The following is a 25,831-nucleotide window of genomic DNA, read 5'->3' on the forward strand; positions in this document are numbered from 1 at the left end:
TCTGTTGTTCTGTTGCTGAGGTTCAGAAGAAGCCTGGAAGGCTAAGTTTCATCACCAGAAGAGTAATGGTTCTTTGGGGTTGGGTTCAGGGGAGGGTAAGTGGGCTCTGAGGAAGGCAAATGACCTGGGAGACGACATATGGGATGCCAGCAGCATATATAACTCTTAGTGTTGCCAGTGTGATTGGGCAGGGCCCAGGCTGACCACTGAGAGGTCTTCCTTATAGGACAGAGAGAGAAGAAAGGAAGATGGCCAAACAGGGTAGAGCAAGAAGAGGAGGTGAGGAGATGAGAGAGAGGAAGAAGGCTGGGTGGAGGGCGGGAAACAGGAAAATGACAACAAAAAGGAAATCCTTAGCGGAATCATTGTCAAAGCCCACCCAATTCAATAGGAATATCTCAGGAACATCAAGAACATTCCAGAAAATAGAGATGCAAGCAGGCCCCAGTTTCTATTCTTTGGAACAAGCACCCTTCTCTGCTGTGCTACTTACAACAGACGACAGCAGGAAGCACTGGTGTACACCCGGCTCCTTCGAGGCAAACTCTCAACCCAAGGAAGCAACTGGGGCATCTTTGCAATTTCAGCTTCATGGAGTTCTAGCAAGATTATTGTTCCTGTGAATCTTTGGCCTATTCTTTGGAGCAAGTTCCCCGCAGCTGTTCTGAGGATAATAGAAGAGATTTTATCAGGGTTATTCTTATTTTGATTCCACTGGGAATACTCTGCTGGTTGTTTCTGCTCAAAAGTGAGCAGTTGGGTCAATACTTTAAATCTCAGAAATATGAAACCAAAACACACACACACACACACACACACACACACACATGAATTCAGGAACAACACATGCCTTTTCCCAGGGCTAACTATGGGTTTTTTTTTTTCTCTTCAGTAACTCACTGTAACGTGAGCACGGCTATGGGAAACATTGTCCAAATGAACTACTCATGGGTACTCGACAACAATAAGACCTGCATAAACGGCACCCAGGTGGAACAGCCAGGACAGCTTCCCAGTGAGCAGTATTGGGAGTAAGTATCCCGGATGTTCTGGGGCCTAAGCAAGTTGCCAGCAGAATGTCTACAGAGCCTGGTAAAGAGCTCACACCAAACCTGCCAGTGTCATCTATTTGTTATCTCATGTGAAAAGTTAAGGAACTGGGGGGCATCTGGGTAGTCCAGAATATTGAGAGTCAGGCCCAGAGATGGGAGGTACTGGGTTCCAATTTGGCCTCAAACCCATCCTCACTGTGTGACCCTGGGCAAGTCCCTTCACCCCCATTGCCTAGCCCTTACTGCTCTTTTGCCTCAGAACCAATATATAGTATTGATTCCAAAATGGAAGATGAGGGTTTTAAACAAAAGTTAAGGAGCTGAAATCAGAATGGTTTCCATTGAAGGGCAAAGACTGGCCTCAGCTTTGTCTTTCTACAGCACACAAAACAGACTCACTACTAATAAGTGTGTTTTGCACTGAAATGAGTGGAATTGAACTTACTCTGCATGTGGCCTGGGTGCCTTAGAGTGGGGAGACTGAGGTTTGGCCACAGGTTGTTGAAACATAGAGGAGTTAGTTGATAACCCTTGTCCTCCCTTCAGTAGTAGAATAAATAAGTGAGCTGAATACACAGGGAGAACTGGTTCGACTGGGAAGCTCTAGGATGGCTCTCAGGATGCACAGCTACCCCAGAGATGGTCTCGGGGGCTGGTTGCCACCCTGTTCCCCCTTTCCACAAGGGTTCTCCTGATATCTGGTAGCCCCTGATCCCAAGGCCTAGCAACATAGGATTTTTCTTTCCCTACCATGGGGCCTTTTGTCTTGAAGTTCGAGGTTCCCCCTGCTTCTATGGTGCTTGCTCTAGCAGCAGAATTGCTACTTATGGCTCTGGCCAGCCCCAATTATTGTCTCTTGATTGGTTTGCCATCATTTCATTCTTTCCATAAGTACTGATTTAAATGCTAATCGTGGGCTTAAGAATGTACCCAAGTATGTACCACTTAGTGCTCTCTGGCTAGAAGGTGCTACGAAGCCTCTTAGTGTTGGGAGGGCCAGGGGGTGGGCATCGAAGTCTCTGCTGCACAATTCATGCTATTTCTGTGCAATATGCCTGCTAAATGGTGCTCCAGCCTGTTCTTGAACACTTTTGTGAGTCACAGGAGTAGGGGAAAGCAGTCTGGCTTTGGAATGGGAATCCCCGGGTTCAAATCCCCACTCTGAAGCTTTCTGGGTGACTTTGGGCAAGTAAGTCATTTCAATCTCTTGGGTCTTCTTTTCCCTCCTCTGGGAATGCTCACTCGCCAATGCCTGTTCCAGCTCTGAGATCTCTGCCCTTTTGACTTCCAGTGACAGAGCACTCGTTGCTCACCAAACCGTGTATCCCAGTCTACTCTTAGACGGCTCTAATTGCTAGGAGGTTCTTCCTTATAGCAAGCTGGAATCTGCATTCCTGTCACTGCCAGCCAGTGGTCTTCATTCTACTCTGGAGTTGCCCAGCATACTTGGCTCTTGTCTATATGCCAGTTCTTCAGATACTTGGGGCCCTCCGTGCTTCCTGTAAGTCTTCTTTTCCCCAGACTTCAGCCTCCTCAGTGCCTTTGATTGTTGCTCCTGGAAGTATATTAGGCCCAGACTCCACAAGTGATCTGGCCAAGGAGGAGTCCCCCTGATCTGGACAGCCATGTTTATGTACAAGGTTTGGGACCATTGGGATCCACTGAAGTCTCAAAATGGGACGAGGTCAGAAACACGAAATGAAATTCCAGTGGCCTCCTCTGGATCGGGAACTTGGGAAACCAAGAAAACGATGGCAGAAATGGAAGAATGCCATTTCTCCAGAAAAGGCACTTTTAAATAACATTTCTGGACTGCTAGCTAAAGGATTCCATTCAGTACTTCTCTCTATCTTTCCCCTAGAGCAATCAATGTCTTGGCTTGGCTCTGGCTGACAACGGACTGTTTGTCTCTCTGTAAAAGAGGGTTAATTACTAACTGCCACAAGCTTCCTAAGATGCAACTGGGTTAATAATAATATTTATATGATAATAGCATTCATATATAATAAAAATAACAACATTGATATAGTGCTTGTTATATGCTAAGTGCTTTACAATCATCACCTCATTTGATCCTCAGCACAATCCTGGGAGGTAGGTGCTGTAGGTAACTCCATTTTACAGATGAGGAAACTGAGGCAAGTGGAAGTTAAGTGACTTGGCCAAGGTTACATGGCAAGCATCTGAGGCCACATTTGAACGCAGGTCCTCCTCATTCCATGATACTTCTCCAAACTTTTCTGTGTGTAAAAGACCACACCAGTGGCTCCTTGTTTATACACGACTTTTGCATTTTCAGCAAAGTGGCACTCCGGCGTTCCAGTAGCATGGAAGAAACTGGTGAGATCGTGTGGTACCTGGCACTCTGCCTACTTCTGGCCTGGCTTATAGTTGGAGCGGCACTGTTTAAAGGAATCAAATCTTCTGGCAAGGTGATTGGGATGGATGAATGAGTAAAAGAAAAAAAAATGTATGAAGTGTTTCCCATACACCAGGGACTGTAACGTGTGCTGGAGAAACAAATACCAAACCAGACATTTGTGTCTTCAAGGAGCTTCCACCCTAATGGGGGAAACAACACGCTTAGGGGAGCGGTGGGCAGAGAACCTAGCTGCAGCGCCGGGACTTGGGGGAGTCTGCCAAGTTCCCAGCAAGTCAGCTTCAAGCACTGTAGCAATGTGTGTTTGTATATACTCTATAGTCATATTTAAATATGCAAAAAAGTATTTACCTTTAATCCTCTAACTGGAAAATCCAGCCCAGGATAATTGAGTGCACTAAGTTGTTCAGCAATGAATAGTAAAGCTTTGTCACAAGGAGAGGCTTTGACCGTCTTATCTTCATGCCCAATGTGAGCCCAGGACCCTGAGATTAAGGGTCTCACAGTCTTTGTACTCAGAAATCTGGCACTGGGACAGGACCAGAAGATTTTGATAGGATAATGGATTGGGCCGTGGCAAGCTTATAGGCAAGACTCTACATCTGCTTTCCCTGGGCAGATAGTGGTCAAAGCCAGGCCTTAGGCCACCGTGAGCTGTTGTTCCATTTAGGTATGCCCAGGCTCCAGCTTGGAATCCCCTTGCCCCCACCACTTCATGGTATGTCTTCCATGACTATTTCTGGAACCTGATTAGTCCTGCGATTCCTGAATCCAGCCCCCAGAGGCTCATGGAAGGGAGAATTGGAAGGCTTTGGAGGACAATAGCTCTGAATCCTTCTTCCCCACCAAAACAAAAGGCTTATGCTCTAAGAGATCACACTATATTTTCCTTGAACTCTACCCACTGGGTCTTAAGTTTCTTAAAGCAAGGGAACTACCACAGGTCTTCATTCTCTTAGAGGCGCACATTATTCCAGGCACCAAATGGGCCTCCATCTTGGATCTGTCTACACATTAGAGTCCTCCATGCTAGAGTAGAACATATTAGGCTGAGGTCTAGCCTAATAACCTGCTTACCTCAAGCACATCCAAACTCTCTTCCTACAAACACTTTGGCAGCACCCATACACCCATGGGACAACTTCACAGTATTGACTTTGCCATTGAACATTTTGAAAACATGGGCTTCATTTCCCTGTGCTGTCAATACTGGGAGAATCCCTTTAAATCCTAGCTTATCTGGGTGATTTGAATTTGGGAAGCCCTCCGAGGTGATTGTGGAAGTTATCTCTGGAAGATGATTCTAAAGAGAACCCACATTTATAAGGACCAGTCATTGGGATGCTGATTATTGAACTAATACGGAAGCTGTAGGGGTCTGCTGGGCATTTTAAATTGCTTTTTTTGAGAATGGCAGAGGGGGCATGTTTCTAAGTACTTTTATCTTCTCTGTGGGGGTCGAATATGTACTAATCATGGAGACGGGGAGAGGACCTGTGATTTCATCCGGTATAGGGAACTTCTGGGTGGAGAAACTCCTTGTAGCCCTAAAGGCTAAATGACTTGGTTGCACAGCTAAGAATGGTTCAGAGATGGAACTTGAACCTGGCTCCAAAGTCAGCTCTCTATCCACTATACCACACTGCCTCTCATAGAGATGGTACCCTAAGCCTCCGAAGGGCAGCCTTTGTTTGGCTTTCCCAGTAGACTATATTTATGGAAGATTTATATATTTACTCCTAAGATTATCATGGCTGCCTAGGCTTTCACTTACAAAGGGAACACAGGAAATGTTCTTTTGAGGTGCTGCTGGTGTTTAAATAGATCCTTCGAGAAAAGCCAGAAAGGAGAATGCATCATTATGGAGACTGGCAGGAGCTTGGGATCCTGGGTCCCCGTCGCTTTGAAGTTCCTCATCTCTGTTAGTGCTGGGGAGCCATTTTTCTTTCCCTAAAAGGGTGATGCCAGACTAGGTGTTGCTAGACAACGGCCATTGTTCACGATCCCCTTTTCTCTTGGCAGGTGGTCTATTTCACAGCCTTGTTCCCGTACGTTGTCTTGTTCATCCTGTTAGTGCGAGGGGCAACGCTCGAAGGTGCTTCCAAAGGCATTTCCTACTATATTGGGCAGCAATCGAATTTCACCAAACTGCAGGAAGCAGAGGTAAGATTCAGTTATGCTTTCAAGGAGCTTGGATGAGATGACGTGCACAAGACAGCTGGCCAAGCCCATGCAGTGCTAAGAATGCTGGGTTTGGAGTCAGTGGGTTCAGTTCCTGCCTCAGATGTTTACCATCTGTGGGACCTTAAACTAGTCACTTACCATGTCTGAGCCTCAGTTTCCTCATATGTAAAGTGAGAGGGTTGGACTAGCTTACATCCCCAGAGTCCCTTCCACCTCTAAATCAATGTCCCACTGCACCTTATGACAAACTTGGGTGGGCAAGAGCTATTTTTCACCACTGGGATACACTAGCAAATGGAGAGATGGCACCCAGCGTGTGGTGTGCTTGTCTAGAACCTGAGTCGAATATTTCCCGTTTTTGGGGGATCTAGGTCCTCTTGCCACCCCTCCCTTTTCCCCTCTATCCCCCTTTTTTCAGCATGATCAGGCAATTACAAGGGGGGCATATTCTTTCCTTCTTATAAGGCTTTAGCTAAAAATGACAAAAGGATGAAAAGAAAACAGCAGGCTCTATTCTGAAGGGTGCTGTTGTTGTTCAGTCACGTTAGACTCTCCGTGACCCTATTTAGGATTTTCTTGGCAAAGATACTTAAGTAGTTTGCCATTTCCTTCTCTGATTCATTTTAAAGATGAGGAAACTGAGGCAAACAGGGTTAAGTGACTTGCTCAGGGTCACACAGCTAGTAAGTGTATGATGCTGAATTTGCACTCAGGTCTTCTTGACTCCAGGCCCAGGGCTCTAGCCACTATATCACCGACCTGCCCTCTGAGGGGTGCTGGTTACATTCAATTGTGGAAATGGGAAAGAAACAGAAATAGCCATTATTAATGTATGTGTGTGGGTTGGGAAGACCCAAAGAACCATAACAGACATAACATGCTTTGTATATCTAAAGCACAGTACAAATGTGACTGGGGCACAACGTCTAGTCCCAGCTCAGCGACACTCCAGTAACTCATTTCTTCTCTCTGAGCCTCAGGTCCCTCCTCTGTAAAATGGCGAGGATTATATTACTACTATCCACCTCAGGGGGTTGTTAGGAGGATAAAATGGTGATCATAGCCACATAATTTTATAGGTGGGAGGGGCCTTAGAGGTTATCAGGTCTAATCCTCTCATTATATGCTCTTGATGACAGGGAGAACTAGACATAGAGGCTTGTAGAGCTGAACCTGGAGTCAGAAAGACCTGAGTTCAAATCATGCCTTGGACACTTACTAACCGTGTGACCCCAAACAAGTCTTTTAACTGCTTGATACACGGGTGGCCCAGTGGATAAAAAACAGGGCTGGAATCAGGAAGATACATTTTCATTCATTCAAATTCAGCCTCAGACACTAAGTGACTCTAGGGAAGTCATGTCCCATTTGCCTCAGTTTCCTCATCTATAAAAGGAGCTGGGCAAGGAAATGGCAAACCACTCTAGTAACTCTGCCGAGCAAACCCCAAGTGAGGTCACAGAGAATCAGACACAAATGAAAAAGTGTCTAAACACCAGCACTCAGGCAGAAGGACTGTGAGTGATCTAGTTGGGCAGAAGAGATCTCCAGAATGAGGAGATCAGAGATCCTTTGTACAGTCACATCATAATAAGGTTAACTCCCATTTTTGTGATGCCAAAAGGTTTCGAAAGTTCTCTCTCCCCCAAACTCATCAGATAAGGTAGGTGATCGAAGCATTATTTTCCCCATGGAGAGTTTAAATGGCTTGTTCAAGTCAGACTCAGGACTCGAACCCAGCTCCCCCAACTCCAAATCCAGTGTTCTTTCCATAGCCAAGGGATAGCGCGAGACTGTAAAAGTGCTTCTTAAAGTCTAAAGCAATATCGTATATAAATTTAAGTTACTTATAATTATACGTTCTAAGAACCACAGCAATTTCTTATTATGAGAAGATGAATGACAAAAGATTGATGAATCATAATGAATAATCTCTGCCATTTAGTGTTACATGAGCTTAATAGACATCTGTTTGATGACCTCACAGGGGGTAGCCTGCCAGGGCTCCTACCACTGTCAATGCTGGTGGTACTGCTTTTGGTTAGGAGCAGAATGGGATCCAAAAGCCAAAGGTGAAGGCTAAAGATGGAGCACGGTGGGTGGGATGATGGGCTCAGAAAGTCCCACCTTTCCATTAAGAAGTGAGCTTGGTATTTGCTCCTGAAGGGCATCATTAAAATGCAAACATCGTACCTAGGAGGGGATGCCACATTAACTATTAGCACACATTAACAGGGGTTAATTTCAGAGTTTTGTTCTAGGGCCCCGAGGGCTAGAACGTGAAAGCGTGTTGAGGGAGAGAGAAGAGGGTAGAGGCCTGGCCGAGAGGCCACCTTCTGGGGAGGGGGCGGCCAGAGGATGCTGCGCACCTCTCTCACATACCTATTATGTATGCCAAAGAGGCCGGGCTTACATGGACCATTTCACCCAAATGGGTTTCTTTTTTAGGTCTGGAAAGACGCTGCCACCCAGATATTCTATTCGCTTTCAGTGGCCTGGGGTGGCCTGGTTGCTCTCTCTTCCTACAACAAGTTTAATAACAACTGCTACTCTGATGCCATCGTGGTTTGCTTGACAAACTGCTTGACCAGTGTGTTTGCTGGATTTGCCATTTTTTCCATATTGGGCCACATGGCTCACATATCTGGAAAGGAGGTCTCCCAGGTCGTCAAATCAGGTATGAAATGCTGAAGCTGCTGCTCATCCCAAGAATACTCTGTAAAGCTCTGAGAAAGGGAGAAAGCTTTGCTCGAAGTGCTTCGGGTTAGAGGTGCCTCTGGGCTCTCAAGGCCTCTACCATTGGAACACCAACTATGGTAGCTCTTACCAGGCTGGAGAGGCTTTGAGTACAATAGGACCACACTTGCCTTCAGGAGCCCCACCCAGGGGCATACGTCCAGCTGCTCTGTCACAAGGTGGCAGATGGGGCCCTGGCACTAGATGGAGCTAAAGAAAGGCCCTAAAGGCCTTGCTGCTTTGATAGGCGGTGATGGCACTGGAGAAGGTGAGACGGGGCCAGAGTCAAAGTTCTGAAACCACCTCCAAATAGCCATTTAACACCTGTTATTCTAAGTGAGATCTTTGTTCGGAAACCAGTGAATTGATAAACAACTCAAGGAACTGCTTTTCTCATAAATAATAATGATGCTGGTTAGTGTTTCTAACATATTACATGTATAAAATGTATAACAGCTAGCTAGCATCTAGCACTTATAAGTTAGGATGAGGCCCAGATCCCCGTGTGGGATGGGGAAGGGCAGAAGAATAGAAGAACTTAATTAACTTGACTGCTAACCCTGCTTCTGGGGAAGTTGCTGCTTCATGGACGGATGGCTTTCACTAAAGGTCTCCTGGAAGAGGAAGACAGAAGATTCAGATCTGTTGTTTTCACCAAGGGTTCGAGTCAACCCAGAATGTCATTTCGTGAGATGCTTAGCCACAATTATACCTGTGCGGCGACCTAAGCAAGTGGGGGACTGCGCAAGAAAATGACATCCCATGAGCCAACATCCATTGCAGAGGATGAAAAAACAGATGTGGTCTACAAAGAACACCACCAGATCCTACAGACTGAGTGAATTCATGTCTTGATACTCAGAGACATTGGTGCTAAGATGGCCAAAGGGGAGTATGCTCAGAACTGTGGGAGAAAATACAGTTAGGTGTCAAGAAATGAGAGGGTTCCAAAGCTTGGAGACTTCCCAGGAGCTTCAGGCCTGTAACAGTCTTTAGCAAAAGGGTCCGAAAGCCATCCTATTTTAACCGAATGGCAACAGAAGCCAAGGGCCCGAGGCATTTCAGAATCAGATCATCGCCTCTTATTCTGAAGGTCAAAATCAACACCAGATTAGAGAGAAGATGAAAAGGAGATGGGTTTGCACAGTTACAGCACCTCTCGTCTGGCCTGCTTAAACAAGCTGTCAGCTGTCAACTCTTAAAAATGGGAAACAGTCCAAAGCAAAGGCCCGGTTTCAATCACTATTTCTTAGATAAGTTTAGCAATGCAAAACAGTCCCTACAATAATCAAGTCTAAGGAGCCTCCACATTGCCTGAGCAAGCAAACACTCCCGCTCCTTGCCAAACTGGACCTGGCAGCCAAGGGCAACACTGGAAGCTCATTTGCAAAACAAAAGAGGAGGCAGGAGATTCTGAATAGTGGAGGGGAATTAAAAATTAGTCTGGCCAGAGCTTGGCATAAGATCTAGCTCAAATCGACTCTTCCAAAGAAGTCTTCTAAGTGAAGCTGGTACAAGGACAGCGAATGGATGTGAAGGGAACAAATCCGATGACATGGCAGACTGTGACAAGTCATCATTGCTGATGATAGTAGAATCGTGCCTTCTATAGTATCTGACAAAGTATTTGAGGAAGCATAGAAGCTGGAAGGCTCCAACCAGCAAGTGTACCATATGCTTTCCCCCTCCATTTCTGGTCGCAGTTGTGTTTCAAATACACCTCCAGGCCATATGGCTGGAAGTTAAAATAGCCTTCTTTGAAACTACTCTATGAGACAAGCCGATGGATGGAAATCCCCGCTTCTAAGGTAGATTAATCAGTGGTGACTATTGGCCTTCTGGAAGGATTTATGAATGGGTGTCACCCCCGAGGTTCTTTCAAATATTCACCCATTTGACAGACCAGGAGGGAGGATCCATGACCAGTGCTGGAGGGGGCCTTCGAAACTGTGTAGCGGCTCTCTCTGATATATAGTGCAGAGAGCACTGCATTTGGAACCAAGAGCCCTGACTACGTCACATAATCTTTCTCAGCTCAGTTTCATCACCTGGGCAATGACGAAATAATTTCGAAGTCTCCTTCCTGCTCTCAGATCTTGGATCCCTTCTTGGTCAACAATTTCATTTTCTAGATTAGGAGATTGAGGGCCAGAGAAGGGAAATAGTGAAAATGATGGTGATGATGACAGCACTAACAACAGTGGAAGTTTACAAAGCACTTTAAAGTGTGCAAGCCACTTGACCTACATTTTCTTATACAACTCTGGGTTTGCAGGAATAAGACCTGTTATTCTAGTCCCTATGTTGCAGCTGAGGAAGTTAAATTTCAAAAGGGCTAAGTGACTTGTCAAAGATCATACAGCTAAATAACTTGTCTAAGGTCACCTGGCCTGGGCAAGAGCCTGGAGCACCTCACTCCAGGGCTGTGGAAGGAAGATGAAAGAATGTCAGACCTGTATGCTGTTGGGCAAGTCACTTCAATTAATCAATTAACAGTGATTAAGTGCCCGCTGTCTGCAGGGGCATTAGGGACACAAAAAGAGCAGGCAAAATACAGTCCTTGTCCTGGAGGGGTTACATTCTTGTGGGGGAGACAACAAGGAAACAAATGTATGTAAAACGAGCAATGGACAGGAGAAATAGGAGAGGGAAATTGAAGAGGAAAGGCCCTAGGATGAAGAGGAGTTGGAGAAGGCTTCATGTTGGAGGGGGGATTTTAGTTGGGACTTAAAAGAGGAAGGCTGCATTTTCTTTATCTGTAAAATGACTAGGGTTAGACTACATGACCTCTGAAGTTCTTTCCACACCTAAATCTATTCTACTCTGATTCCTGACAACTGAAGATAAATCAGAAGTGAAGATGAATTCTCCCCGAATCTGTAACCCACCATCAAAGTGAAAAATAGGATTCAATTTTTAGGATTTTCTTTTACCTACAAGTTTGCTGAAGTCACCCATTGTATAAAGGGGTATTGTGGACCATATGACTCGGGGAAAATGTAGAGAAAAGGGCGAAGTCTCAGAAGATGATCCGCCAAATGGGTCTTTTTTGGATACTGGAATTAACTTGGAGTATATGGAAGTTTCTGACTAAGGTAAGACGACCACATTACTATTTGGCATTGACGCACAGTAGCATTGCTCATGAACCTGGAAACATGAAATATTTTCAGAGACAACTACTGAAATATGTACATTTGTTTCCTTGTTGTCTCCCCCACAAGAATGTAACCCCTCCAGGACAAGGACTGTCTGACTCAATGCAGACTGAATAGATTTTCATTTTTACGTCATGAAACAAATCAAACAAATTTTGTAAAATGTCATTGTTGATAAGGAACATCGCCGAGGAGTGTGATGGCCAAATGGAAACATGATTTCTTCCAGCATCATACTTAGAAATCTGGAGGAAAATCTGTTTGCTTTGTTTTTAACCAAGATAACTCCAAATATTATACCTTTTTCTAGGCTTTGATTTGGCATTCATTGCCTATCCAGAAGCTCTCGCACAACTGCCGGTTGCCCCGTTTTGGTCTATACTATTTTTCTTCATGCTTTTGACTTTGGGTCTTGACTCTCAGTTTGCTTCAATAGGTAAGTGATTTGGAGGGATGGTAATATTTCAGAAGAAAATCTCTTCTGCTTCACTCAGGTTGTCTTTATTTCAAAACAGCCTCCTTTAGACTATCTCCTATTGCTCCCCACTAGGCTTCCGGAAACACAAATTTCATTTTGTCTGTCCAACCCCTGGTTCAAAACCCTTCAATGCCTTTCTGTTGGCTTCAGGGGAAAGCCCAGATTCCCTGGTCTGTTTTTTAAGACTCCCCATCATCATTTTGTTTCTACTTTGCTTTCCATTGCTTCCCAACATATACCTTTTCTCTGGTTAAATCAATACTTTTACCTTCCCATTCATTCATTTCGCTTTACAATTATTAGTATCTTGTGTTTTTACATTACTTTTGTGGCAAAGCTATCCTCTCACCAGAGGGAGGGAGGGGGGGAGGAAGGATGGAAGGCAGGCAGGAAGGAAGGAAGGCAGGCAGGAAGGAAGGAAGGAAGGAAGGAAGGAAAGAAGGGATGGACGGACGAGTTCAACATAGCAAAGCTACCTATCAACTCAGTTTGGGAATATATGCAATGTAATGTAGCCTTGGTCCCCCACTTCTTCAGAGAGGAAGGAATACATTTTCCTACCTTTTGTCCAAGCACAAGCTCTTCAGTGATTCTCCTTACACAAAACTAGTCTTTATATTGACATGACTGTGGTCAAACACTCACTGAACAGCAGCTGTGGGAATCGCACCACACTTCACTTTTGGGGAGCTACAACGTTCGCATAAGACACAAGTATTGCCCTCTTGGAGCTCCCTTCCAAGTGGGGACATTTCATCACACACACACATACACACAAACTGCTAAATGTAACATTAGTATGACAATCGGATTAGAGAATAGTTCTGAGAGGAAGGGCCCATCATTTGAGCCACTAGGTACTTAACAGGCCATTGTTTTGTATGTTTGCTCTTGGTCCTTGGGCTCTAGTCATATCTCCTCTACTAGAGTGCAAGCTCATTGAGGACAGGAATCCTGTCTTCTAAGTCTTCTTTATCTCTGAAAGCACCAAACGAGGCCCTTGAGCACAGAGTATCAGTACGGAAACCCCTAGGAGAGCCCTCCATTGTACAGAAGGAAGACACTGGGACAGGCTGAATCTGTTTCCCTCTGAAATAGAACTAAATCTGACTTCAGTCCTTTTAACCACTCACTTTCGGCACCAATATGTGCCTCTGTCTGTCCCTACGGGGATAATTGCAGAAAGGGTGGTGGGGGATGCCAGTCTGTGGCTGAAAATTCCTCTAGGGTACAAGGGTTTCGGGGAACTACTACAAGAAGAGAAGCTCACTGGAGCTAAGGGAAAGCACAGCCTGGCTCCTTTTACATTCTAGCAAAGGGCAGGAGTGACTTATTCAGAGACATTTTATACTTTGGCAGCCCTAATCCTCGAGTTTTCGTTTTTGCATCCCTTTTCCACCAGCAGGAGATACTCCCTGCATAACAAGACAAGGGAGATCTTGGAGAGAACATTCCCATCTCTTCTTTCAGTGGGGTAGAGAAGAGGGAAGTCCTGGCCAGAAGCTCTAGGTGGTGAGAGCCAAAGGGAATGGCAGCAGGCTAACTCCTGGACAATGCAAGAGGGGGAAAAGAGGGTGATACGGGGTCTGGCCTAAGAATAAGAAGTGTCCCTGGAGATTTCCCTGGCCCTGCACCCCCAAAATGATATCAGCTCGGGAACCATTTGTGGGTGGATTTACTGCATTTGAATTCCAAGAATCCTAACTAGACCTTAATGATGAATAAGCTGACATGTAAATTATCATTTTTCCTCTACAGAAACAATTACAACCACCATTCAAGATTTATTTCCCCAAGTGATGAAGAGATTGAGAGCTCCCATAACTTTGGGGTGCTGCTTGATTTTGTTTTTACTAGGTCTGGTCTGTGTAACTCAGGTAGAACATTTACTTTTTTCATAGCAATTCTATTCTGATTCCTTCAGAGGTGAATGGATCCAATAACCGACAAGTCTCAGAATGATGATAAACTATTGGCCTTGACCAAACCTATGCATGCACTTATTTGATCTCTATTGGCTGATGATGGTATAACTGAAAGGATACTGAATTTGAAGACAGAGGGCCTGGGTTCAAATCAAAGCTCTGCCACTAACAACCAAAGTCACCTTGGGCAAAAACATTTGATCTTTCCTGGCCCTTATTTCTTCATCTGTCAAAAAAGGATGTTAGACTTGGTGACCTCCAAGTTCCCTTCCAACTTAAGATCTATAATTACAGAACGTTTGTTGTCGAGTCAAGTCTGACTCTTCATGACTGCATGGACCACACCATCCAGGGGGTTTCTTGGTTTTCTTGGCAAAGATCCTGGAATGGTTTACCATTTCCTTCTCCAGCATGATCAGAAACTAGCTATACCCCCAAAGAAATACCCGTGGCCATTTCTAAAGGAATCGTCCTGGGTGCCTCTTTGGCACAGGAAGAGTGAGAAGGGATTGTTTAATCCCGCTTTGACACTCTCTAGGCATCTTGTGCTCACATTTGAAAAACTTTCATTTTCACATTTCTTAGGTGGAAGGAAATGCTATAGAACCTATTTAAATGCAATGAGCAAATGGAGTCCCGAGAACCTCACAAAGCCATTTGTTTTGTGCCATTCTGTTTCCCCTCCTGTATCTAGAAGTGATTTGTTGTTTTTGTTGCTAGGCCGGAATTTACTGGGTTCATCTCATTGACCATTTCTGTGCTGGATGGGGCATTCTGATCGCAGCCATACTGGAAATAGTAGGGATCATATGGATTTATGGTAAGCCATCTGTGAAATTGTCTGTAAAAGCATTATTGTAAAGGCTATTACCAGGATAGGCTTATTTACCTGGTTTCTTTCATCACTTTTCCCTGTTGTGATTTGGAACTCAACTGAGTTGCCCACTCTGTTAAGCAGACATATTTAGAGGTGTGTGCAATCCTGCTGCTGGAAAGGACAAAACTAATTCAGGCATGCCAAGAGAATTGGAGACCGAGATTCCTACTGGAGCTTACATGACTGCTGGTCACAATGCATTCATTAATGGGTTTTTCATTAGGTGGGAACAGATTCATTGAAGACATTGAGATGATGATTGGAGCAAAGAGATGGATATTCTGGCTGTGGTGGAGAGCCTGCTGGTTTTTCATTACTCCTCTTCTTTTGATAGTAAGTATGAAAGAGATCGGGTAGCAAAGAACACGCGTGTGTATCTGGCTTTTCGATGTTTCTTTTAAAAAGGATCCCACAACAGGGTAAAGACAAAAAACAGCAAATAGGAAACAGCACTCATCTTTTCACATAGAGCCATTTTTCTTTTGAGGAGCCCAACACAAAAACTGCAACAGCCCCCCAAGAAGCCTGTAGGCCCCATTCTGGAAGGGTGGCCCATATGGCTACTTAGGAAACTAAACAATTGCTTATTAAGCCTTCCCACTTTGTACCTACTAGCATTGTGGCCTAAGTGCCATGGGAACACAGAAGAAGAATTGACACATAGTCCTTGTGGCGAAAGAGTTTATAGACTCATTGGGGAGACAAAACCATATATACAAAACCCAAGACATTTCAAGAACAATTCAAATCTCAACAATGAGTAGCAGCTGGGATGCAGGCAGAAATATTAGATTTAGAGATAGAGAATCTGTCCTGTGCTATCAGTTTGACCCTAGGGCCTAAGCAATCATTGAGGTCCACTGTCCTCCTCTGTAAAATGAAGAGATGGCACTTTGTCCGCCCTCAAAGTAGGATCCTATAATTCTAATCATGTTACCTTGGCCAAGCCACTTCCCCTCACTGGCCCTCAGTTTCTTCTTCTGTAAAGTGGAGGAAGGAGGAATTGGATTTTAGGGAACTTCATTTCTGGCAAAAAGGAGAAATCATTGAGATGTTATCCTTTGAGACGTCCCACTGCTGACTGACTTGCAGAAAAGTTGCTCTTCTTCTGATTTCTTTATTTGTAGGACTATTGCCATAATAATAGCTGACCCCTTAGCCAGGGGATGTGGAAGGTTAGTTAGCTTGACCCTATACAGAGATGTCTTTCCTTAGTTATAGAATCTGGAAGAAGGCTGAATCTCATTTTTCAATACCATGGCTCCTACAGAGATCTCCTAAGCTTTAACCCTAACGTTTGAGGCTATGCAGAGAGCCATGACTCTTCTTGCAAGCCCAGGGCACATTTCAATGGTCTGAGTCATGCCTACGGAAAATGGCAATTGAACCAAGAAGGTGCCATGGCACCATCTGGAAGAGAGTGCTAGTCTTGGAGTCAGGAGAGACATGGGGTCGGATGCCATCTCGGCCTTCAGTTGTGTGTGTCTGGCCAAGTTGCTTAACCTTTATGAGCCTGGCTTTATGAAACGGGGGATAAAATAACTTACCTCATAGGGTGGCTGCGAAGATCAAGTGAGATAATGGCCATAAAGCCTTGTGTGCAACGTAAAGGACTATAGAGATGGCAGCTATTATCCTCTTTAATTGGAAAACTTTCCGTCGAAAAAGCCTTTTTGGTAACTTTGATGGCTCTGGCAGCATTTTGCATTTAGCCAGCCCAGTTGCTGTCAACACATGCATTTTACAACCATGCTGTAAACCTTTCATTTGGGCTGTTTTTGTAGCTACCCAGGCTTTACGAGAAGCCACAGTCGAGTTCCTGGAAAGCTTGACACCCAGTTGCAACTATTAAAAATGTCCCAAACCAGGAAACTGTCCATCAGGAAGGAGGGGATTGATTGTGGAGTTGAATTAATTGGGAACGTGTAATTGTTCAATGATTAAATGGCTTGCTGTTGTTCAGGCACTGGGTTGGCTGTGTCCAACTCTTCATGTCCTTATTTGGGGTTTTCTTGGCAAATATATTGGAGTGGTTTGCCATTTCCTACTCCAGTTCCTTTTACAGATGAGTAAATTGAGGCAAACAGGGCAAAATGACTTCCTCAGTGTCATACAGCTAGAAAGTGGTTGAGCTGGATTTGAATGTAGGAGGTTGGGTCTTTCTGACTCCAGGCCTGGAACTCTATTCACTGGCCACCCAGCTGTTCTGATTAAATAGCTATGGCGGTCTACTATACATAATTGTTTGAGAGACAGCATGGGATAGTAGACTGAGGGCCAACCTTGAAATAAGGAAGTCCTGGCTGGTTCTTGTGCTGCTTCTGACAGTCAGTTATCTAAGGCTCTAAGTTGTAGGCCAATTGCCGTCAGTCTCCATTGGAGGGACCAGTGCCCCACACTGGGCGTGCCATGCATGAAGGGAATCCCAGGCTGGGCCCTTGAAAAGAAATGCATCTGGACACTGTAGTGAACTCAAGATGGCCCCTGTCCTTGCGCGTTGTGCGCACTAAGAGTATTTCAGTTTCAAATTAAATAGCAGGTACATTGGCAAGGCTAAGGAACTGTCTGAAAGCAGTCTGGTTTCTTGTGGAGAAGCACTGGCTCCACTGTCGCGCCCAGACATCTGCATGTCAGTATGGAGAACAGATAGAATTTCAATGATTTTATTTGCAAGGGTGCACTGAGTTCCAAAGCCAAAGTGTTGACTGCTGACTTGACATAGAGGCAACATTTAGCCAGGGTCCACATGTTAGATTCAGCCAAAGGAAAACAGACAAAGTGAAAAGGCTGACAACTCAGATGGTGTCGTCACTGTTATCTACACGTTTTGAAAAGCCTAGGTTGAATTTGCTTCTGACTTTGAAGTCCCTTCATTTTGGTGCTGTGTGGACACTGCCTTAAAGAGTTTTCTTTTTGGGGGGGCAGCTGGATGGCTCAGTGGATGGAGAGCCAGGCCTAGAGATGGGAGGTCCTGGGTTCAAATCTGGCCGTAGACACTGCTGGGCAAGTCACTTGACCCCCATTGCCTAGCCCTTACCACTCTTGTGCCTTGGAACCAGTACACAGTACTGATTCTAAGATGGAAGGTAAAAGTTTAAAAAAAGACTTTTCCTTTTTAACTCTTAGCTTTCTCTATGGAGGCCAAGCAAACTCAGAGTCCCATTTCTTCCTCCCATCCCTTACCTTCTGCAAGAGCTTTGAAAGTGAGTAGGATGGAGGAGAGGACCTAGCTTCATCGCTGGGGGTAACAGAACTTCTCCCAGTCTTATTCCATATTTTACTCTCTCACTGTGGAACTATTTGGATTGATGTTTGTCTTAGAATTGCCCAGACTGAAAAAACTGCTAGGGAACGCCCCGCACTCCTGCCACAGTATAGATTTTGAATATCTGACTTTATTTTTAAATAAGTACGCTGGCCACTACAGTACGCTATTTTTTGAAACACATACAGAACATCCACCTACCTGGAGTTCTGAAGAATTTATACGAATGACTATTTTGGGAAATCCCAAGACAAAGCACATTCCTTTAGTTTGCCCATGTACTAGTGTGATCTTCTGTGTTTGAAAGCACTTCTAAAATCCTGCCGGCTTCCTAAAATGCCCAATGAAGTTCCTAGACTTCTTTGAAATCGGAACCGTCTGTGACAAATGGCTGGTATTTTGAAAGACCTGAATGGACGTTTTAGTTGCGATGCCTTTTGGATAGAACACTCTGATCTTTAAGTTAACTTGGATTTTCTGAATTTCCCCCTAACAGACCATTTTCATCTGGTCCCTGGTGACATTTCAGGAACCAGACTACGCTAAAATCCCCTACCCTACTTGGGGACTTGCTCTGGGCTGGTGTATGATTATTTTCTGCATCATCTGGATCCCCATTATAGCCATTGTGAAAATAGTGAAAGCCAAAGGCAACTTCATCCAGGTGAGTACCAGTGAGAAACACTTGGGTCCCTGGTTCATTTCAGGCTGGGGGGGGAAGGGGTTGGATAAGCGGTTTACTTATGGTCATGATGCCAATGCATTAACTTATAAGGTGGCACGATTTAAATTAGCTCAATTAGCCACTAGTCAAGGAACACTGATTAAGTGCCTACTATGCACCAAGCACTGGGGATACAAAGATATGCAAAGGACAGTCTCAAGGTCTGAGCGGGACACACCATGCAAAAGTTATGTACAACTGAGTCCTAAACAGGGCAGTTTCGGGGTAGTCTCAGAGGGGAGACATAAAATGAACAGAATGAGAGCAGCCTCATGCCCGAATGTGCATGGACAAACTCTCCATGCGGGCATAGGTCATCTACTTGTGTCCTATGCTATCCACTGAGCTATCTAACTACCAGACTTTGGAACTGTCTTGCTCCCTTTGGCCCCTTGCCAAAGTAGAAAAGGATGATGCTTGGTTGGGTTGGACTTTCGAGTTTTGAGCAGATGCCCCAGAAATACACTTACCTCTACGGTTGGGCCTGGCCCAGAGAGATCTCTGGGAATTTGAGGTTGGTGTGTGAGATGAAGAGCTGTTGGCTCCAGAACATTCTTTTCCTCATCGTCCCTTGGCGCCAGGCACTGGAACATTATTCTGGCTTATGAAATAATTTACATAATCAGATTTTCTACTTCAGCTAACATAATTTCATTAACAGTAATTAAATTAAAACATAATTTCATTCTCAGTGGAATATGCATTATCAATAATAAGGATAATCATTTTTCATGCAGAAAATAAGATTTTTGCCCAACCATTTGTGAATTTGTACATTCTGTTCTCGTCTTTGTTTAGCAAGGATCAACTTAAATCTTTTTTTTCTAATGAAAATGTCACCTACCATCTGATCATACTAGACTGTAACACTTAAGTGCTCAGTCCAAACTTTTTTCCCCACCTTTCAGCGATTCCTAAGTTGCTGTAGACCAGCTTCCAACTGGGGCCCATACCTGGAGCGGCATCGTGGTGAGAGATACAGTGGCATGGTTGATCCCAAAAAGGAGCACGACCACGAAATCCCAACCGTCAGTGGCAACACAAAACCTGAATGAGATCAGTTTGGAACATAGATTTAATGTGATTCTTTTAGAACAGAGAGAGTAGAGAAAGTGAAAAGCCATGTTATTTATTTGTATGCTCATCGAGTAAAAAGATGTATATACTATATGTATAACTTAGTTATGACATTTTCTTGCCATGTAAGCAGGAGTTTAACATAATGGAGCGAATCTGCACGGATTTAGCATCTTTGTCTGAATTTCCATCAGGTCATTGTTCTGTATCTGTCTCATCTCAGGCGCACACCCGTCTGTGTTGCACAATGATGTGTTTTTTTTTGTAATAAATTATTCTTGTAATGTTTTTACTAATAATGGAAGTTTATTTTTGATTCAGTTCTCTAATAAGCAAAAGGATATTGAAATGTTTTTGAATCATCTGTTTATATTTTCTTAATGAAGTCTGTGATTTTGAATAAAGCGAGAAAATAAAGAGCTAAGATATTAAAGGCATGATAGAAACAAGCATCTCTTGAAAATGATATACACTGAAGGAGAACATTATATGAGATGATGTAAATTGGTGCTATAGAAAATATGCAAATGTCAGATAATACTTTCAAGTATTGGCTATTTCTCAGATGTTCATTGTCAAATTGATAACGTGATTGCTATTTTATGAGAGGGGGAGGGACAGAAAGGAGGATCCTTTATGTAGTAGATGATGGATCAACAGGATCCACAATACCAGATTTCTTTGATCTCCTTTAATTCTGTCACCTTTCCACATAAGGAGTGGCATATACACAATCACAGAGATACACTGATTTTTACTTGTTATGTGTGGTATGGCGGTGGGGGGAACGGAACTGGAACCGAACTGGATTCCTTACTATGTTTTAAGCATATTGAGGGGAATGCTCTCCGAAAATGGTCCCATTTCGTAGAGCAAATCTAACAGCTAGTGGTCCTAAAACAATCACATATGTTGACAGGTTCGCTTGTACTCATTCTGTCCTGATTCAAATCCGTTTCCACTCTATACTTCACAAACCAAGGTACTATTAAGCATGGGCCCTCTTAAAAGGGTCTTCAGGAATCCAGGATCCTGGGACTCAAAGTTGATATCGTCGTGAAGTCCTGATCTCTTGACCTGATCATCGGGGCCTGGAGAAAGTAATGAAGATGTCAAATTAGGACAAACAGGCTTATATAGCATTTATAACTCCTTGGATTAAATGTGTATTAAGAGGTGCGGTCTGCTGACACAAGCCCTGTTTGAGTTGCATCGTAAGTCACTTCGAAGGCAACCTTTTCCCAATTTAGTTAGAAAACATTTTGCAGTTCGAAATATTCTACAAGACATCTTGATATGTTACCCTATAAAAGCACCATCAAACTGACAAATACTGGCCTAGGGAAGGGTTTGGCATCTTGTAATAGCCCTGGGATAAAGAAGAGGGAGGGGAGGGAAAGGCTGGGACAATGAGATATTTTCTACTGGAAAAAGACTCCGTACATTTTTCATAGATCCCCAAATCTGCATTTAAATTCTTGAGGAGGATGCATGTTGCTAAAGTCAGTTTTTCAGAGGTCAACACTTGACATCATACAGTAAGAACCCCAAGAAACAGTTTGGGAAAGAACGTTCTCAATTATAGACAGTGAGCACACTTTACTACTCTGAAATTGTTAGTTCTTGCTGGGCAACTGTTCTAAATGCTGTCCCATTAGAAGAAAATGTGAGCAAAATTCTCGAGATAGAAGAGATTTCAAATTCCTCTTATTCTCATTCATCTTTTCTCTGATTACAATTTGGTGGGTGTGGGAAGCGGTGTAATAAATGGTGGACTATGCCAATGAACTTTCTCTTACTATACTGGACATATCATTTCACAACTCCTTCCATCGACTCCAATCACAATCCCACATTTTACCAATTGCTGTGGCCAAAAAACTCATCACCTCGTGGTGTTCTAGTGAGAAGTTTCTCTAGACTTGGCTAGGGCATTAGGGAAGAGGTCTGTCTATTGTGCCAGGCCTGGATTTGGAATATTTCTACCCTGGGTGAGGCCTTGAATTCTTGAATTCCTCAAGTAAAGTCTTTAAGAAAGGCCTCTCGGGGCAATTGCTAACAGGCAAAATTAGCATTTGGTGGATTTTTAAAAGTTGGCCCAGTTGTTATCGCAGAGCCACTGTGATGTGGTGGACAAGAATATCAGCTTCAAGTCAGGAGACTTGGGTTCAAATCTGAGCTGACTTGGTGGCCAGGAATGGGCACAAGCCAGCCCTTTCCCCTTATGTATAAAATGAGACTAATATTTGTACTGCTTATCTTTGTGGGGGCTATGAGAAAAGTACCTCAGGAATCTGTCAGTGCTCTATGTGTTCTCATCTAATATTAAAACAAACTCCCTGGGATTCAGTCCTCATCTGACTAGTATAATTCTTCTGTGACCCATATTACTCTTGACTAGGTTGTGCTGTGACCATCATCTCTTCTTACCCTCCCTTCCCTGCCCACCATTCCCGTATCTGGTTTCATTAAAACGTGAAGTCCTCAAAGGGACTGTCTCCCTGGCTTTGTATCCCCTGTGCCTAGTCCAGGGCCTGCCTTCCAGGAAGTACCCAATAAAGGCCTTGAATGCTACTGAGATGGGACAATCCCATATGGGATAACGAGCACGTGTTCCTCAGGCACGCCTTCCCACTCCTGCTAAGGGAATCTCTCATTCATTCACGTGTGGGAAAGGGAACAGCTGCGTACCACTAGAGTCAAATCCCAATCCTGATAGACAATTATGGATCATCTCCTTTAATGGCTTCCTTTCTAACTACAGCGACAGTCCATTAGCAATGTGGAGTCAATTAATTGGTTAAAAAAGGATCGGGGGGAAAAAAAGAATTTAACAGCAATAACCTAAGGGTTTTAGAGATCAAGTAACTTTCCAGTTGGGAAATTTTGAACGCACTAAATTATTTTGGATTTGAAAAGATTAAAACATTTTCATTATAATAAAAAAAGGATCGACAGATGGCTACACTTACGGTTGCTGGGGTTTGAGTCACTAACCTCCAGGACGAAAGGAGTCTTTCACCAGAAATAATAATCACAATTATAATAGCTAGCATTTAGATATAGAATCATAAACATCAAAGTCAGTTGATCCTTTCCACAGACCTAAAAGGAAAGTGCTATTATCCCTATTTTACAAATGAGGAAACCGAGGCAGGCAGAGGTTAAATGACTTGCCCAGGGTCACATAACCATTCAGTGTGGGAGACTGGATTTGAACTCAGGCTTTCCTGACTCCAGGTCCAGGCCTCTCTTCATCCATCCACCCAACCGTTTCCTATTCTATCTATAACATCAAATAAGTCATCACATGTTGAGCTGGTTCATTTGTTTTTATTATTGGCTTCCATGAATATCTAGATCTTTTTGTTGATCAATTGGGACTTGAAATACCCACTCAAGCTTGGGGAAACTAGAAAGTGGTCCAGCTCAGGAAGCTTCTAGTCTTCCACCCTAAGGTTTAGCATTTGAATTCTTCTCTAAGAAAACTGAGTGCGGGCAATCATTCGGGGTCTCTTTGGAGAAGCTCCGCACTCACAATCCATTTTAGACGTCCTCTGAAGTAGCCATATCGCTGTCATAGGTGTCAAACTCATCTGGTTCTAGTTCAGGGATCTTTTTCTGGAAAGGAGAGAAAGTGTCCATCTACGCTTTAGGGAGTTTCAAAATTCCCAGCCAGAAGTGGAATGGCCGTTAAGTGCGGCCTTGCTCCCTTTGTCCCACCTCTAGCCTCTTCCAACCTTAAGGGCTAGAAAATATTTTCAATTGGCTGCTGAATGCCAGGAGCCCATCGTGAGTTCTCAAGCACCTACTCTAGATATGCCAGGTACTGTGTTCCGTACCAAGGATTCTTTATCTCAACTGGGCTAAGAAAACAAGGCTTGGTGAGGCAGGAGAGGAACTTGAGGGCCCATTAGCTCAACAGAAACAGCCCTAGGTTCTGCTCCAGTAGCAGCTCTAGAACATATGCCAAGTACTTTCTTTACAACCCTAGGAGCTAAGCAAGACAAATGCTGTCCCCATTTTACAGAGGAGAAAACCAAGAACTTGTTCCACAGTGAGCTTAGTAGCCCACACTCACACTCACACTCACACTCACAGGCAGCAGAAGCAGGACTGCCACTCGTTTTCTGACTCACTGAACCGCTTTCGCCTCCAGGTGCTGCAGTAGCAGCAGTGAGAAGAGCATGAAGAACTACTGGGCCAAGGGAGCTGCTGCTCCTCGACATCCCCAATGGGGCCCTTCCTCCCATGGCCTCCATTGGTTGGAAAGTTTCTACAAAGCTGCCCAACGGAAGGTCATCCCACCTATGAACTCACTGAAAATAGCCCTCCTCTTTTGGAATTCCCAGGCTTGGATTCCAGGAGGTCTGCCACAGAGGCTGCCCCCTTCCCCTTCCCCCCTCCCCCCCCCACTCACCCCTGCCCCAGGGTTTGGCCTCAGCAACCTGGAGGGCCATTCCAGGGCTAGAGGCAAGCTTAAGGCACACTCAGAGGAGGGGAAAAGAACAAGAAGACAGACACAGAGACACAAGGCCTGGGAGAAGGCCACCAGCAATGGCCTTAGGTGCTCCCTCCACATACCTGCAGCAGGTGCTACCTCTATCTTAGGCTCCCAGTGTGGAGAGGGAGAGGAGAGAAAAGGCTCAGGCTCCCTAGCTAAACAGAACTGCTCTACCTGGCCTTGGGGGGCGGGGCAGGGTGGGGGATGGAGGGGGCGGGGCTCTGGAGAGGGGCGGGCAGCAGGGGAGGGGGCGGGGCCACACTTTTTCCCTAATGGATTCTCTCTTTTCTCTTCCTCCGCTGCTTCCTCCTCCTCCTCCTCCTCCTCCTCCTCCTCCTTCTTCTCTTGCGCCTCTCTTTTACTGCCCTGAGTCAGTTTCTGTTTGTGTTGCTGTCCTTAGCTGTGGCCTGGGTTTCTACCTTAAACCACTGCCAGCCCTTCATCCACACCACCGCACAGAAGACTGCGAAGATGCTACCGCTCAGCAGAAGATAGGGAATCGCAAGGAGCATAATCGCGGCCTAGTCACAAGCACCCCTGCACAGAAGAAGAGAGGGACAGGAATGACCAGGGGGGAAAGATGGCGGGCGCGGGGGGGGGGGGGGGGGGGGGGGCAGCCGAGGGCAAGATGCCTTCGACTAGGCCCCGGGGGAACAGGAGGGGCAAGGGGCGAGGACCCGAGGGAGGGAATGGTGGAGGAAGGCTGGAGAAGAGAAATAGAGGGAAGGATAGGGAGGAAGGGCCACCAGTGGCCCTCAAAACTGACCTTTAAGGAGAGGTGAAAGGCAAGCTGTCTCTCCGCCTGGAGCCCCCCGGCAACTCCCAAGTCGGTCTGTGAGTCTGTGCCCTTGGTTACCTTCCTTACATCACAAGGCCCCACCGTCCTACGTCAGGCGTTTCACGTCATGACGTCAGTGTCTCGGGCAGTGTGCGTGCGGAGCACGCAGATGCCAATAAAAGTAGTCAAGGTAATCTTGCTCTTAAGGGGAACAGGTATGGCTGGAAAGAAGGATCTTGGGGTGCAAGTTGAATTTGTTCATGTAAAAGTTTTAGATCGTGTCTTCTTTTGATGACTACTCTCCGGCTAGCTTTATGAATTTTTCCTTAGCCACAGTTGTGAAAAGTACCTCTCGTTTTTTGTTGGTTGTGTGTGTGTGTGTGTGATGTTAACACCTGTCCAACCAGGAGGAGGTTATGTAGGAGGAACAGTAAGAGGAATTAGAATGTGAGTGGAGGAAACTTGGGAGATGACTTGAGAACTTAAAAGAGAAAGTCCTAAGTCAGAAAGATTTGAGGAAGAAGAAAGGGGAACAGGAAAGGCCCAGTCAGGATTAGAAAGAGAAGAAGAAAGGTGAGCTGTCAGAGAAGAACGATGTCAAGAGAAGTTGGAGGAAGAAAGGGGCTCAAGGAGAAGGGAAGAGATTTGGTAAAAATAAGCCAAGGAAGGGAGGTTGCTATGACATAGGCTGAG

At 44.8% G+C, this 25,831-nt stretch overlaps 1 protein-coding gene and 1 long non-coding RNA gene across 3 annotated transcripts in view; one reads left to right on the plus strand and one right to left on the minus strand.

Annotated features, from left to right (window-relative positions):
• Positions 1-19,834, plus strand: part of SLC6A14 (solute carrier family 6 member 14) — a 28,526-nt gene extending 8,692 nt beyond the window's left edge. Inside the window, exons 5-14 of the mRNA XM_001363633.5 lie at positions 893-1,031; positions 3,352-3,484; positions 5,455-5,595; positions 8,065-8,293; positions 11,821-11,946; positions 13,747-13,865; positions 14,634-14,733; positions 15,014-15,123; positions 18,552-18,719; positions 19,688-19,834. Of these exons, the coding sequence (XP_001363670.2) occupies positions 893-1,031; positions 3,352-3,484; positions 5,455-5,595; positions 8,065-8,293; positions 11,821-11,946; positions 13,747-13,865; positions 14,634-14,733; positions 15,014-15,123; positions 18,552-18,719; positions 19,688-19,834 (1,412 nt within the window). The remainder of the gene's footprint in view (positions 1-892; positions 1,032-3,351; positions 3,485-5,454; positions 5,596-8,064; positions 8,294-11,820; positions 11,947-13,746; positions 13,866-14,633; positions 14,734-15,013; positions 15,124-18,551; positions 18,720-19,687) is intronic.
• LOC103093091 (uncharacterized) lies at positions 174-25,221 on the minus strand. 2 transcript variants are annotated; one of them, XR_474832.2, is made up of 5 exons: positions 25,127-25,221; positions 24,780-24,897; positions 19,733-23,477; positions 19,250-19,380; positions 174-664 (listed from the first exon to the last, which is right to left on the minus strand). It is a non-coding gene; the product is annotated as an uncharacterized LOC103093091 (long non-coding RNA). The 2 variants fall into 2 exon arrangements; XR_008914775.1 differs by lacking the exon at positions 174-664 and adding an exon at positions 5,160-5,580.
• Between the last annotated feature and the right edge of the window lie 610 nt (positions 25,222-25,831).

This window comes from Monodelphis domestica, chromosome X, assembly GCF_027887165.1.
Source record: "Monodelphis domestica isolate mMonDom1 chromosome X, mMonDom1.pri, whole genome shotgun sequence".
Taxonomy (NCBI): domain Eukaryota; kingdom Metazoa; phylum Chordata; class Mammalia; order Didelphimorphia; family Didelphidae; genus Monodelphis; species Monodelphis domestica.